Source organism: Dermacentor andersoni, chromosome 5, assembly GCF_023375885.2.
Source record: "Dermacentor andersoni chromosome 5, qqDerAnde1_hic_scaffold, whole genome shotgun sequence".
NCBI lineage: Eukaryota > Metazoa > Arthropoda > Arachnida > Ixodida > Ixodidae > Dermacentor > Dermacentor andersoni.
The window spans coordinates 144,361,930-144,375,749 of record NC_092818.1 but is presented as its reverse complement, the minus strand read 5'-3'; the positions used below and the strand labels follow the sequence as shown (position 1 = coordinate 144,375,749).

The window sequence follows — 13,820 nt, the reverse complement described above, 5'->3', positions numbered from 1 at the left end:
CGGTTTGCTACCCTACACATGGGAGAGGGATGGGGGAGATGAAATACGGGGAAGGGGGAGAGGGAGAGAGAGCACATAGCACAGCGCACACACACCGTCCGTTGGAGTCCATCAATCTGGCATGGTACGTGATATCACTGTCACAGCCGCTTGTCCAATCCCGTCTCTTTCAAAAACCGAAGTAGTCCCTTCGTCGCCTTCACCTGCGATGTCTTCTGTCGGCGGCATGTGAAAATCGTGTCGAGGTACAATGGTCCAGTGTCAAGGTGCGCTAGAACAGATTCCAGGGACTGTCGCTTTTGAGAGAAGTGATTATACACCTGTCTGCGCGGACATCTTATCGGGCTTACCTTTTTTTGGTCTGAAAAGTCAATCAGTTCATTTCTGTTTATTTATCCCGTAAATCGGTGTGAGCATTTCCATTAGCGTGGGAAGTGATGTAAACTGTCGAACCAGCGCTTTTGAGAGAAGTGATTACAGCTGTCTGCGCCATCGCTTTGATTGATTATAGGCTTACGTTTTTGCAGAAAAACTGAATCTACGCATTTGCGTTTATTCATCGCGTAAATCGGCGCATACCTTCGTCTGTTCGACCAACGCAATCCACTGAGACAATTCCAGGTTGCGCGGTTGTGCTAGATGTTTTAATTTTTCGCTGATGCCATGGTCTCTCCAGTTTTGCTCGCCAATGCGCATAGACGCTGCTGAGGAAGGACAAGTGCCATTGTCTAAACATTGCCTCCAGCGATATTCTTTGTTCGACCACAGTTAATCAGTAAACTGGATCAGACAGCTCCTCCCTGACATCAGTCCTTGCCGTAAGCAAGCTCCAGGATCATATCCATAATCGGTCCCTATAAGGGATATGCCTTTCAGTGTGTTCTAAACCATGTAGTGTTACTCTAGACATTGCTAACGTTTTCTGTGTTTCACCCTTCGGGCGAACTATTTTATTTTTTTACATCAATGCCGTGTTGTGTTTTGAAAGCACTAAAATAAAGTCAGCGACGATACCTTTAATGAATGGACCGTTGGCTTGATATTGTCATTTCTGACGATGATGATAAATTTCGTGTTTTGTGGTGCAATGGCCACAAAACACTTCCGTATTTGGGCAAATGTGAAACTGTCGCATTTTCGCATCTGTCGAAACTGTCGCATCTTTTCCAGGAGACCAAACGCGGTAGTCAAAAGAACAAGTGCAGAAGCTCCGCAGGTTTCCTTTCTTTAATTGAGGTCATAGCGCTGGATTCACACGGACAAGAAAGACGCTCCCTGACGCTAAAGGAAGTGCGCTCCCTGACTAGCTATCCTGACTATCGATAGGAAGGTTTATAGCGCACGTCCTGTCGTCTTTCTTGTCCGTGTGAGTCTAGCGCTATGACCTCAATTATTGCAACGAACCAACTGGCCCAAAAAATCTGCATTCCTTACATTGTCACATAAAGTTGTCTGCGAGTGCAGCTTTCCTATTGATTGATTGATTGATTGATTGATTGATTGATTGATTGATTGATTGATTGATTGATTGATTGATTGATTGATTGATTGATTGATTGATTGATTGATTGATTGATTGATTTGATTTTTCACTCGGGACGTCTGAATGTCCGCTCGTGAGTGCTTACCAGAGAAGACTGGCGCGTTCCGAACTGAGCAGAGATCACCGATGCAAATACGTGCCCCACCTTCTTTTCCCACATGCAGGACAGTGCCACGAGAGCTCGGCTGCCGGCACACTTCAACGGCGCCTACGACGCACCGCCAGCCCAATAAATAGACTATACCTCTTGAAGCCGCGGACATACGAAAAAGGCCCCACTTAGAGCCAGTCGTGCGAGGAATGGGCTTCGAACGTACGAAATGTGTTACCAAGGTGACAGATTGCGGTCCACGACGGTATGGTACTGCAACTCGCTGTGAAAATACGCAAACGCGAAACTCGCACCTATTATGTGTAGTTGTACACGAACACATAAAGTAGCGTGATGTACAGGAGGGCGGACACTATACGTTTCCAACGGAGGCTATATTTTGATAAAGAGGAGCAACGTGTTCTGTTTTTACTGTTATCTCATAGTTCTTTATTTAAGGTCTTCGTATAAGTTAACATCGCTTTTGAGTGTTATTCTGTACATACACACTTCAAATATACAAGCGTTTTGAATGCGATGAAACTGTTCGAACAGAGACGCCAGACATTTCTTTTTTTTTTTTTCTTGCGAACAGCCGGAAGTTGCCGCCATGTGTCTTGCCATCATTTCTGTTGTCGATTATTACCTCGCTGCGTCATTTGTTACTTTCATCTATATGTCACTAGTGTAATCATTATTCCATCACTAAAGATAAGTGACTTAAAAGAAAGCGAGCGAAAGGACTTCGACCTGAATGACTATCACTGAGTGCGCAAAAAAAAAGAACGAAGGCGTCATTGCCAACATATTTGAATAAAATACTTGTTCTGTTTCGTCTTGCTTCGTTTCTCGTCAGATTGATCCTGGTTCTGCGGTGGTTCCATCATGTTAACAACTGGTAACAGCTATAATAAAAGCTAGCAACTTGTCAAAGCTATGAAAAAAAAAAAAGAAGTGCCCGACCCCCCGAATATTCTGCGGCCCTACAAAATTCGCTATCGTCGCAACGATCAGCGTATTGCGTCTTCTCAGATATACCGGGTGTTCAAAATGAAGCTTTATGGTTTTCTTAAAATAAAGCAGTGGGAGGCACGCGAAGACCGCCTGTGCAAATAAATTATGTGGCCAGGGGGACACAAAGCCAGATGATAATTATTGCTGTCTGCAGCCCAATTAACAAAAATTGAATAAACTTTTTATTGACTGCAGTAAGTGGGCATGGTTGTATTCAAAAGTTAGAGGCAGCCGCGTTTCTGCACAGTTTCACTTGGAAGAATTCTTCTAGCATGTCTGTGCTCCGAGATATCCGACTCCAAATTTTAATTACCGTTCGCATGATTACCCATGCAAGAGAGTGAGGATCGGCGCAAAGCTACTCCCTGGTGTGACGCGGCTGTTGCGTGTGGCGTTTAGTCCGACAACAGGGCGGAGGCATAGGCAAAGATGATAACTGTTTCCCTTCCCCTCTCGGCTGGCGAAATCAAGATATGACAGTGCCGTATGACGTGCACTTGTTGCTCTTGATTTCAATAAAACTTACAGTACTTGGAAATCGGCAGCCACTTTGTTTGCGTAGCCCACGCAAGGACCATGCCCGCTCGTCTAGTCACCATTACGCATGCGCACTGCTCTCTGGCTTCTCCGCTCGCGCCACTATCTCAGCATGGCAGCTACCGCCATCGTTACAGGCTGCGCTGTCGCGTGTTACGACAGCGGTTCCGGGTTCTTCGACTTTTTATTTCGCCAGCCCACAAGGGAAGGGGAACAGTTACCATCTTTGCCTATGCCTCCGCCCTTTTGTCAAACTAAACGCCGCACCCAACAGCCGCGTCACATCAGAGACGAGCTATGCGCCGATCCTCTCTTGCATGCATCATCAGGCGAACGACAATTAAAATTTGGAGTCGGATATCTCGGAGCACAGACAAGCTAGAAGAATTCTTCCAACTGATACTGCGTAGAAACACGACTGTCTCTAACTTTTCGATACAAGCATACTTGCTTATTGCAGTCAATAAAAAGTTAATTATTCAATTTTAGTTAATTGGGCTGCTGACAGCGATGATTATCATCTCACTTTGTGTCCCCCTGGCCACATAACTTATTTGCACAGGCGGTCTTCGCGTGCCTCCCAGTGCCTAGTTTTAAGATGAGCGTAAAGCTTAATTTTGAACATTCTGTATATATAAAGCTGAGAACTTTCGGCCAGTAACAACGTGGACAATGATTCCCTGTATAGCGAGGGCAATTTCGATCATCATTCTTTATGTTGACCTACATTTTAGAGTATGATAAAAGTATATGAAAAGTGAGTGGTGTGTCTAGCCCAGCTTGCTTATTTATTAAAGGTTCCAAATAAAAGCGAAATATCGCTTAATATCCCTGCGTGGGAGACGCCCGCTGCGCGTTGACGCGCTTCCTGCAGGACCTTTAATAAAGTTTTTCCAATCCAATCGCTTAGAACAAAAACTTTTCTGTAATTTATAAGCGAGAAAAAAGAAGTCGTTGTTGACCCGAAGAACAAGAGATCGGCCGGACGAGTTTGTTTTTGGCCTTCTCGTTCTCACAAAGGTATAATGAAAAGGGAGAGGAAGATTACAGATGATAACCCAAAAATATGAGGCAGCGTGTATCGTGCATGGCATGGTCCTCTTTCAAAAAAAAAAAACAGCTAGATAGTAATAAAACGATATAACTTGAAGACTTCTGCTTTGTTGAGAGAGAAAAAGAAAGGCTGTCAAGAGGCGCCGGACTGAAATCTATGCATTAGATATTAGCCTGCATGATTCAGCTGTAATTGGTAGCCGAACAGTAAATACAGACGAACTCGTACCCCAATCCTTGGCGTATGAGCCCTATCGACCCGGACTACAACTGACCATTCAATTGTGCTCAGTGGGGTGAACATATGAAGTTGGGACACGTATTGCGGGGATGCGCGACGCAGGCCTCCTATCTGGAGGATAAGAACAAGTGGGACGACGCTCTTAGAAGCAGCGAGATATACAAGACCAACTCTGGGCTGCCCAGAAGGTCCGCAAAGCGGCGGAGAATCTAGGACTCCCCGTCCCGACGTGGGAGGTGCCCTCTAGACCTTCACGATCAGCCGGGTGTCCTTCAGGACCCTTTTCGGAAATAAGGTTTCACCACCACCGCCACAGTAAATGAGCGTCCCCTTTAACAGTGAACCACACTGCATACAAGCACAAAGTCCAATGCACGATGTGAAACTTCATGTAAACGTGTGGGTGCACTACGTGCGAGAAGTACAGCCTTCCGCAAAAGTTTACGGGGCACGGTTTTCACGACAAATGCTAATTTCTGCTCTGTTAAGGCTTTGCGCTTCTAATTTATGGGATCACAGTGTAGTTCGCAAAAGCTACTACGGATCGAAGCTTTTTAATTCGAGGCTACGTGCACAGCCTTCGCGGAAATTCGGCTATTTCGCAAATCGCGCGTCTCGTAAACTTTCGCGAGCAACTGTACAACTGTTCGTGAAGCCTTTGCGCAAACACATTTCGCACAGTCCCGCACACACACGAACGTGCGGACGCTGTGCCGCAACGTGAAGCCGCCATCTACATCACAAAAAAACATGTTGGCCGCGTCACTCGGGTTAATCAGTCAGAGTACGAACATGAACCAACTGCGGCGATGGGGCATCTCGGCTACACCGATGAGCAAACCGAGATGCACAGGAGGCTCTGCTCTAGCATGCACAATATCGGAGTCTATTTCAACTTACGAGGTTACCTACAAAGAAACGTTTTTTTTTTGCCTACATAAACTTGGTTACCTACAAATAAAGTGCAAGGAACGTTCCTTGCGGAATTGCAAGGTTCTGCAGGCTTAGTGGCTAACTTTACTGCTCTCAACTTGCAGTCACTTCAATACTCACTGACTCAAACACGTTCTAAAGTGTTCATCTAGTATTAATCTCATGGAAAAGAGAAAATAAAAAAATAGAGGGCTTTAGAATAGGGGGCTGCACGCGTATACGTTGTGGCCTCAAGTGATATAGCGGGCCACAACGCTTGCGTCCCTCTAATCTAAAACTCTCTAATATATAAAAAGTGATAAAACACTGGCGTTGGCGAAGCTATTGCAGGCTTGAGGCCAATTAGAATATAACAACTTAGTTATAAAACGCGCTATACGCTCCTATGATGGCGCAAAGCAGTCACGGCAAAATGTACAGACGTCCCGAGACCGAGTACATAGGGGGCATTTCATAGACATATCGTAGCGCATTACAGACAGCGCATCACGTGACGCACAACTGAATGCAATGCATGATCACCGCTTTGTTTTTATTCACGAAGAAATAAGGCGTCGGCCTTTCGTGTGGGCGAAAGGACGTGCAGCATCGCTTCTGGTTCCGCCTCTCACCGACCGGTTTGGAAAAGGTATACTGCTCCAGAACACGGCCGACGAAGACCCTCCCATGTATACAGCGGTCGCTGTAAAATAGAAGGTTACTGTGCACTGAGTACCCACGTAACAGTGGGTATAAGATGTAACGAATTTCAAGTTCGCTATAAACCACCTTGCAGCCTTAAGGAGATTTCGAGCACCAAGAACACCCTTTTGCAGAAATGGTGCAGAACAAATTGGTGCAGAACAAATTTGCAGAAATGGTGGTGTTAGTGTGTTTTGATCACTAAAAATTTCTTTTTCGTACAGATGTGTTGTTCACCTGAAAGACCCTTTTGATGCTAAGGGATGTTATAAGCTGTCAAAGCGACCTGTTCTTTGTACATGTTGCCACCGTGCTCATAATTTGAAGTCGCTAGTCGAAAGGCATTCAATAGAGTGCGATTTTATATTAACAGGTATGTGTAGTCTTTAGGTGCCCATTAGCTGACTATATTAAAGCAATCAGTGCATGGATATTCACTGTTTAATTACGAAGAATAAAGTAGCTCCCACTGGCACCACACTGCTCGTCGAAACACCATGTTTATATAAGCCTGTTAGAAGGTGCATTGGTGTAGGCAGCGCGAGCAGTGTGAGCATGCGGACATTCCGTGCGTATGCTTGTTCGGGCTGCTCTGATGTGTAAAGAGTGGGTTTGAATGTGTTGTAACTGTCGCCATATCATAATGTAGATCTGAGGAAGAGATAAAAGAACTCCGCCATTTTTCTTTCATGCAGGTTTTAGTGGCTTCTATTGCTCCATGCAATAACTACTACGTTTTGGCGGTTCTCATTGGTGCTGCCTAATGATTATTCACTGGAATGGCAAGGCACGACAATGAATAGCGATTGCAAGCATGGCTCCTAAGAAATGAATGCAATGGCATGCTTTGCACCCTTTACAGAAAAGGGTGTGATGGGAACTCAACGAAACGATTGAGTGGGTTTTTTGGTTTGGGGAAATGTCTTCTTTTTTTTGCTAGGGTGTAAGGTTGCTTTAGTTATAGACACAATAAAACACCTTAAAGGGGGTAAACTGCTTTAGAGTCCGCAATCAAGATATATCCTGTTAACGAGGGACATCACCTGCAGTTTATATGTCCGCTAATCATACCCGGGTATACTATGCTGGACATCCTCAAATTCCGCCATGTTGTCGAATTTGGTAATGGCGGCATTTTAGGCCAATCAGAGAGGCCCACAGCAACATCACCTTCGTCTCCTGAAGTCGCGGAAAGGGAAATGCCTCAGTCTCGTCACCCACACGAGCCCCCCCCCCCCCCCCCCACCTAGCGGCGGTGACAGGTGAACTGAGCGGTACAGCAATAGTGCTGCGTCGCCGGGTTGGTTGCGCCACCTGGCGCCGTCGGTCTGGGAGGCAGCGTGAACCTCGACGGGCGTGGCGGCAGCGACGGCGTGCTGTGCTCCGCGCGCCCCTGGCGCGTCGAGAAGATGGGCACGTTGTACTCGTCGCCCGAGTGTACGTCTAGCATGCAGATGCCGTTCATGCCATTGGTGCGCGTGAACCGGATGCAAGTCAGCGTCGGACAGCACGGCTGCGTCAGGAAGTGGCACTGCACGCGCGAAGAGGCGGCGAAGGCAGGCAGGGCTCGTGTTACACAACCGCCGCCATCTTGCGCCGTTGCTATACAAAAGCGTCGCTACTACACCGCACTGTAGGAATCGTGTTACAACAAAATGATGTTATTTGGGATGTCCTGGGCTACCTACAGATGAAAGAAAAGGGGGAAAAAAGGAGAGGAGGTCGCCAATATGCGCACACAAAATAAATGGGCATTTATTTCTTTTGGTTATGCGTACTTGCACTTGCACTAACCTCCATTCACGCTCATTGCACTGATTTCAATACTCACTCACGTTCACACTCCCGTACTCCGAGCCACTGGCGCTCACTCACTCAAAGCCGACATGGGCTTTAAGTATAATGCAAGCTGACAACGTAGAAAAGACTGATTTTGCGCCGACTAAATTATGCCTAAATGTACACAAAAGCGTTGTCGAATACGTTCACGAACGTGTTTGTGTACTGTCACAGAACAACACAGTTGTATGTACATGTATCAAATGTGCGTGAGAGTCAGTATCTTATGAATGAGCAGCGGAGAAATACCAGAAGTATACCAGGAATAAATGGCACACGTTCCAAACTTGCGGCGAAATGCATGGTCATTCAACGTGCAGTTTTCTCAGTTCCTTCCGCAAACGGCCTTGTGGAACAGAATTACATGCAGTGTCAATGTAATCCGCGGCAGCCTTTCAGGGCAAATATGTGGAAATTGGTGCCATATTCCAAGTGTTTCTGTCATATAAAAATGCTTTTGAGATATCTCAGTGGCTTACATTTCGCAACTGCCACCAATAATCTCATTACAAATATTTAATTAACTCATCAGGGCGCTAAGAAAGTTATCTCGCAATTTCAGGTGACTGCCACGATGAACACGGTGTCGCCGAAAAGAAAAAAAACACTCTGCCTTCACTGCACTGTGCTTAAGATTACACCCACGATCCCGCTTCAGTTGAAGTCATTGTTGAAACAGTCTCTCTACATCGTCGCAGCTATGCTGCAGGAACAGCGTCGGCGACGGTTTGACAGGAAATCCCACCGATGCCGCATCTTCGTCCACGGCATGACAATATCAAAATGCTGGAGCCTCCTCGCATGCCATGGATCTCGTGTGTCATTTCCGTACGTCAGGGAAGCCGACGTATTCCACCGCAGACAGACTGAAGACACCATGCACGCGCAAATGTATACGCGTGTGTACATGCGTGCGTGCGTGTTTTCGAGGTTATAGGAACTCTCAATCGCACAGGTCTCGCGCGTAAAGTGGTGACATATAGCAAGTATGGCCCCGTGGAATACTTATATTTCAATTTAATATGAAGTTGGTCTCGCAATGCCAGACCTCGTGTCGACGTTATCGTAGCGTCATGAAACAGAAAGAACTTGTGGACGTTGTGTATCAACAGGGCTAGTTATGAAAATGTTTGTAATTTAAGAAATAATTATAATAAGCAAGATGGCTGCGCGCTTGTCTTCTGCTTGCACTCGCGTAAGGCAGCCCCCGCAACGATCACGGGAACGGAACGAAGGAGTGTATGATGGCGTAACTGGTTGGCAGAAGCAAGTTTTATAGGAAATTATATTTGGCACTCCAGCTGATGCTTGCGAGTACTTCATTTAGGGTTTGGAAATACTAGACATTCATTTAACGTAAAAAAGTGACAAATCGAAAACGGTGAGCAAGTAAATTTCTTTAAACTAACACACTATACGGGGTGATGTCCAAGTTATATGCAAGTTATGTCCGCCTCTCTGTATAATACAGCTCAAGTACTCAAATTATATTATCTGGAACAGCCGATTTTTAAAAGTTCCCTAATACTTAAAAATGATCACCCCGTATATAAACGCGCACACGAACGTAACATTAGTGATTTCAAGTCTTCACTACTACATTGCACCTATGGTCTCGCCTTATAAAATATAGTTCACCTGGCGCTTTTGCACAGGCTACCAGAAGTACGTACCCGCCGTGGTTGCTCAGTGGCTATGGTGTTGGGCTGCTGAGCACGAGGTCGCGGGATCGAATCCCGGCCACGGCGGCCGCATTTCGATGGGGGTGAAATGCGAAAACACCCGTGTACTTAGATTTAGGTGCACGTTAAGGAACCCCAGGTGGTCGAAATTTCCGCAGTCCTCCACTACGGCGTGCCTCATAATCAGAAAGTGGTTTTGGCACGTAAAACCCCATAATTATTACCAGAAGTACGTATATTGCAAGTCCAGCCGACCGATTCTTTAACAGCGCGAGCGTCGACTGGCCGGCGACTTGTAAAGGCGCGAAGCGACAAGATCAGCAAGTGCAAGAGATGAGCGAGATCGCCTCGCTTCGCGCCGTTAGAAGGTCCTTGATTAAACCCACACACACGCACACACGAGCAGTCCATAAATGCATGGGAGTAACGACCCCTGCTCCTCCCCACGATAGAGGCTTAAACACCTTGAGTCAGGGCATAGCAGTACAAGCGTATATCTTGTGTTTAAAGTGTGCTTTGCGAGCTTCTATTTCTTCAATCCTAAAGCACTGCTTCCTTACTATGCTTCCTTCCGGCGTGCATTTGTCGTCCGTCCTGGCATGGCCGACCGCTGACAGAATGACGACTGCCAGGCGCAGCTGCGTGTTCGAAAACGTAAGAGCGCGGTCGGTTTCGTTACAGTGGTAATGAAAATGAAATAATAGTGAATGTCGCCGTTAAATGGGATAAGGTTAATCGAAAGCAGCAGGTAAGTAATACATAATAAGAACAAGATACGATTACAATATTACCTAACGCTAAATTTGAGCGCAACTGTATACATGTTTTCATTTCGCGATATCTGGCGATAGCTGGCGCGGACAATCTGTCTCGCGCGGCGTGTTGCAAACAGAGCGATGTCTGGCGCGACTGCCTCGTTAATCGGGAGATCGCGAGAGGCTGCGCGTAGATGACGGGTGGGCGCGATTAATAGCTCATGCAGCGCTTTGCTTCCAACGACGATGCGCTACTCTGGCGCCATCTCGTAGCCATCATCGCCACAAAGCCTGTCTTGCACGGCGTTACGAGTTTCTTCTAACGCTTTCGCCATACACTCCTCCTCCGCTTTCCTCCTCGCGATCTCTTCGCTATCGCGGTCTTTCATCTCCCGCAGCGCTCCGCGTTCGCTTTCACCCCTCGCTCGGTTACGTTCACTCGGTTACCAAGGACAACGCCGACGCTAGCCACAGGAATGGCTGCATAAGAACTGCGCTTTAAAACGAAGTTTCATGATAGCAACAGGTACACAACGTGATTGTGATCAGCGATCGAGTTTTCCGTTCTCGTAAGCTACTTTCAACAAGATCCTTTTAGTATGTTACGGTAAGACGATTATGCCCCATGTCCCATAAAGAAATTGTTAATATCTGCTTAAAGACTAACATTCTCGTGAAAACATTCCCGAGTGCGACGGCGCATGCGCGACTTGCTGCTTGTCAGAAGTTGAAGTCGCGTTTATATACAAAAGACAGACAGACAGACAGACAGACAGACAGCTTTATTTGATCCTGAGGAGATATATACTGTCAGGACCCCCTAACGAGAGGCCGTTGTAACCGCTGGCCGCGCCCACGTAGAGGACAGAAATCAGTTTCACTTGAAAGCAGAGTAATCTACTGTGAAGATTTGCCTGCACTCGCAAGAGTTACTGAAGCGCGACCATCCGCAAAATTTTAATTTGTACATTCGAGCGGCTTCCTTGACCGTTATTTGACGCGCTGGATCTTTCAGAATTAAGGCCGTTTTTAGAAGAAAAACGTGCAAGAATCCGATTTTTCTGATACTGTAAATAAAATTACATGCAACGTTTTATGTGTATATGTGTATATTACCGCACACACCTTTGAGAACCTCAGATTTTCAGGTGAGTAATGACACAATTAGACCATTATTCAACGAATTAGATACACTTTAGAAAGAGGTATACTTACCATACTATACTCACTAAACAAGAACAGGGTTTTTTTTTCCCCGACGACACGACCACGCCACAGTGAACGCATTACATTGTCACAATTATCCCTACCTTATTATCGCTCAGTTAAAAAAAATTAACAGCGCTACTTGCGCACAGCTCACATCACATGGCAACAAAGATCGAAAAAGCGAAAGTCGTAGCATAAGCGCATTTTACTTAACGACAAATTATTTTGTAAAGTAATGAGCACCGGCAGGACTAATCAGTGATGCTATCAAAACACGCCTACAACCTAACACGCTTGTAAGCCATAATATGTGAAAATAAAGCTTTAAGTACGATCGAATAATTTAATGGTTTATTACGGGTGTTTTTCCCATGGTTACACCCTCTGGTGAATAACTCAATGTAGATTGCTTAAACGCAAGCACTTTGGGGGACGATACGGTGCGCCTCCCTTCAAAACTTTTATTATAAGGTACGGTAACCCAAACATAAAAGAAATTGGTACAGACATAACAGTCAAGCATTTTGGCTATCCCTCCTTGATATTTATCTGCATTAAAACATTTATCTACACATATTGCACAGTTACCTATGCCTGTAACATATGTGGATTTATCAATTTTTCCCTGCTTTTTCTTTTTTTTTTTGCCGATACTCTAAATGTTTCTTGCTTATCTCGACTGCTGCCCAGTCAATGTTTCCATTCGCTTTGAAACCCAGCGAATTCTGGAAGGCCGACGTTTCCTGCGGGTCTCGCCGAGTGAATATATCTTGACATTCTATTATGATGCATCGAGTCGTTTCCGGACTTCTACTGCAGCACGCACAGGCCTCATCCTTTGGCGGATATTTGCTTGCGTACGGTTTTGTCCTCAGGCAGGCCACCTCGGGTCTCAAGTAGCAAGCCATTGCCCTTCGAGTCATCATACAGATTTTCCCTCCCGATTCCTTTCTTGACAGTCTTGTAAATCACCGTGGTCGCTCATTATTTTTATATTTTTCAGTCCTTTGCATCTAATTTACCGTCTGTCTCGCTCACTTTCATTTTGATGACTCCTGGTTGTTTACTTAAGACTTTCAATTATCCTGTACTTGGTTTCAAACTTTCTTGACCTCCTCATCTACTCCGTGACCATGCTTTTGAGGTGCACATATGTTAGTGACATTTAGCCAGCCATTTCTTTTTATCCCCCATCTTCCTGAATCTTTCTTCAAAACTTAAGCTTTCATACACACAGCGGCTCAAGCGCTGGGCATGCGTACGTATATACCTCCCTACAGGCCAAAGACAGAGCGAGCGTCACCATAGGGACGTTTCGCACTGAAGTGGGAGCAACGGGTGCCACGTTATTGTATGACGTTATTTGTTAGCGTACGTAAAGATTACGTACATAAAATAAAGCAGTCAAACTACAGAGTCCCAATTGCGTACGGATCATGTGCGATGTAATTTCTGCACGCAGTTTTGCATGCGAACGCTATTCTAAATCTAATCAATGTCAAAGGCGGTCTGCGCGATTTTACCATTGAGGGCGTAAAATCTTTACCCCAGTTGGTTGCCAAAATCGATGACCCAAGGACAGTGGAACTTACACAAAGGAAGCGAAGTCGCCCGATAAGACCCCCGACATTTCCGCTCCATAGCGTTCAATTTCCGACAAACAACACCTATACTGGAGAAGTCATTTCCGGTAATGTTGTGCAGAAAGCCTGGATAGAATCTGACAGACACACTTACCATCTCAACCACAGCCTCGACGACAGTCGATCCAGAATGGCATAGCAGCACGGGTAACGGTTTAAATAGTAACTGAGCGGCCGTGAAACCAAAGCCTCGTGAAAGGCGATCGAGCGCAGCAATTTATCATTCACATCGACGGCGCGTTTGATAGGCCGCTTGATCTCTATAGCGCCTGGCAAGTTAAAAAGCCGACGCAAGAAGGAACTCGTAAACGGCGACCATAACAGTACCAGCACCAATATGCGCACGCAATAATTTTTCAGCCGCTGAACAGCCCGAAAGATTTCTCTGGTGCGTGACACGGTTAAAAAAAAAAAAAAGGGGGGGGGGGTCTTTTGACGAAAACTATAGTTTTCGTCAAAAGGGCCTCCCCCCCTCACGTGACCAGTAAGCAAAAGTGAGGCGGCAAATACTTTTCAACCTAGCCAAGAGAGAGAGAGAGAGAGAAAGAGAGGTGGATATAAAGAAGGCGAGCACGCCATCGAAGTGCATATCTGCAAAT

The 13,820-nt window shown here is 45.9% G+C and overlaps 1 protein-coding gene and 2 long non-coding RNA genes across 3 annotated transcripts in view; 1 reads left to right on the top strand and 2 right to left on the bottom strand.

The window, feature by feature from the left end:
• The window catches only part of LOC126531330 (ammonium transporter Rh type B-like), a 77,316-nt gene extending 74,849 nt beyond the window's left edge, over positions 1 to 2,467 (top strand). Inside the window, exon 11 of the mRNA XM_050178829.2 lies at positions 1,708 to 2,467. Coding sequence (XP_050034786.1) covers positions 1,708 to 1,776 — 69 coding nt within the window. The 3' untranslated portion in view covers positions 1,777 to 2,467. The remainder of the gene's footprint in view (positions 1 to 1,707) is intronic.
• Positions 2,468 to 5,941: 3,474 nt separating this feature from the next.
• Positions 5,942 to 7,330, bottom strand: LOC129385095 (uncharacterized). The gene is made up of 2 exons (XR_008612653.1): positions 7,264 to 7,330; positions 5,942 to 6,094 (listed from the first exon to the last, which is right to left on the bottom strand). It is a non-coding gene; the product is annotated as an uncharacterized lncRNA (long non-coding RNA).
• A 5-nt stretch (positions 7,331 to 7,335) lies between these two features.
• LOC129385094 (uncharacterized) lies at positions 7,336 to 13,594 on the bottom strand. The gene is made up of 3 exons (XR_011894813.1): positions 13,316 to 13,594; positions 10,175 to 10,252; positions 7,336 to 7,624 (listed from the first exon to the last, which is right to left on the bottom strand). It is a non-coding gene; the product is annotated as an uncharacterized lncRNA (long non-coding RNA).
• Between the last annotated feature and the right edge of the window lie 226 nt (positions 13,595 to 13,820).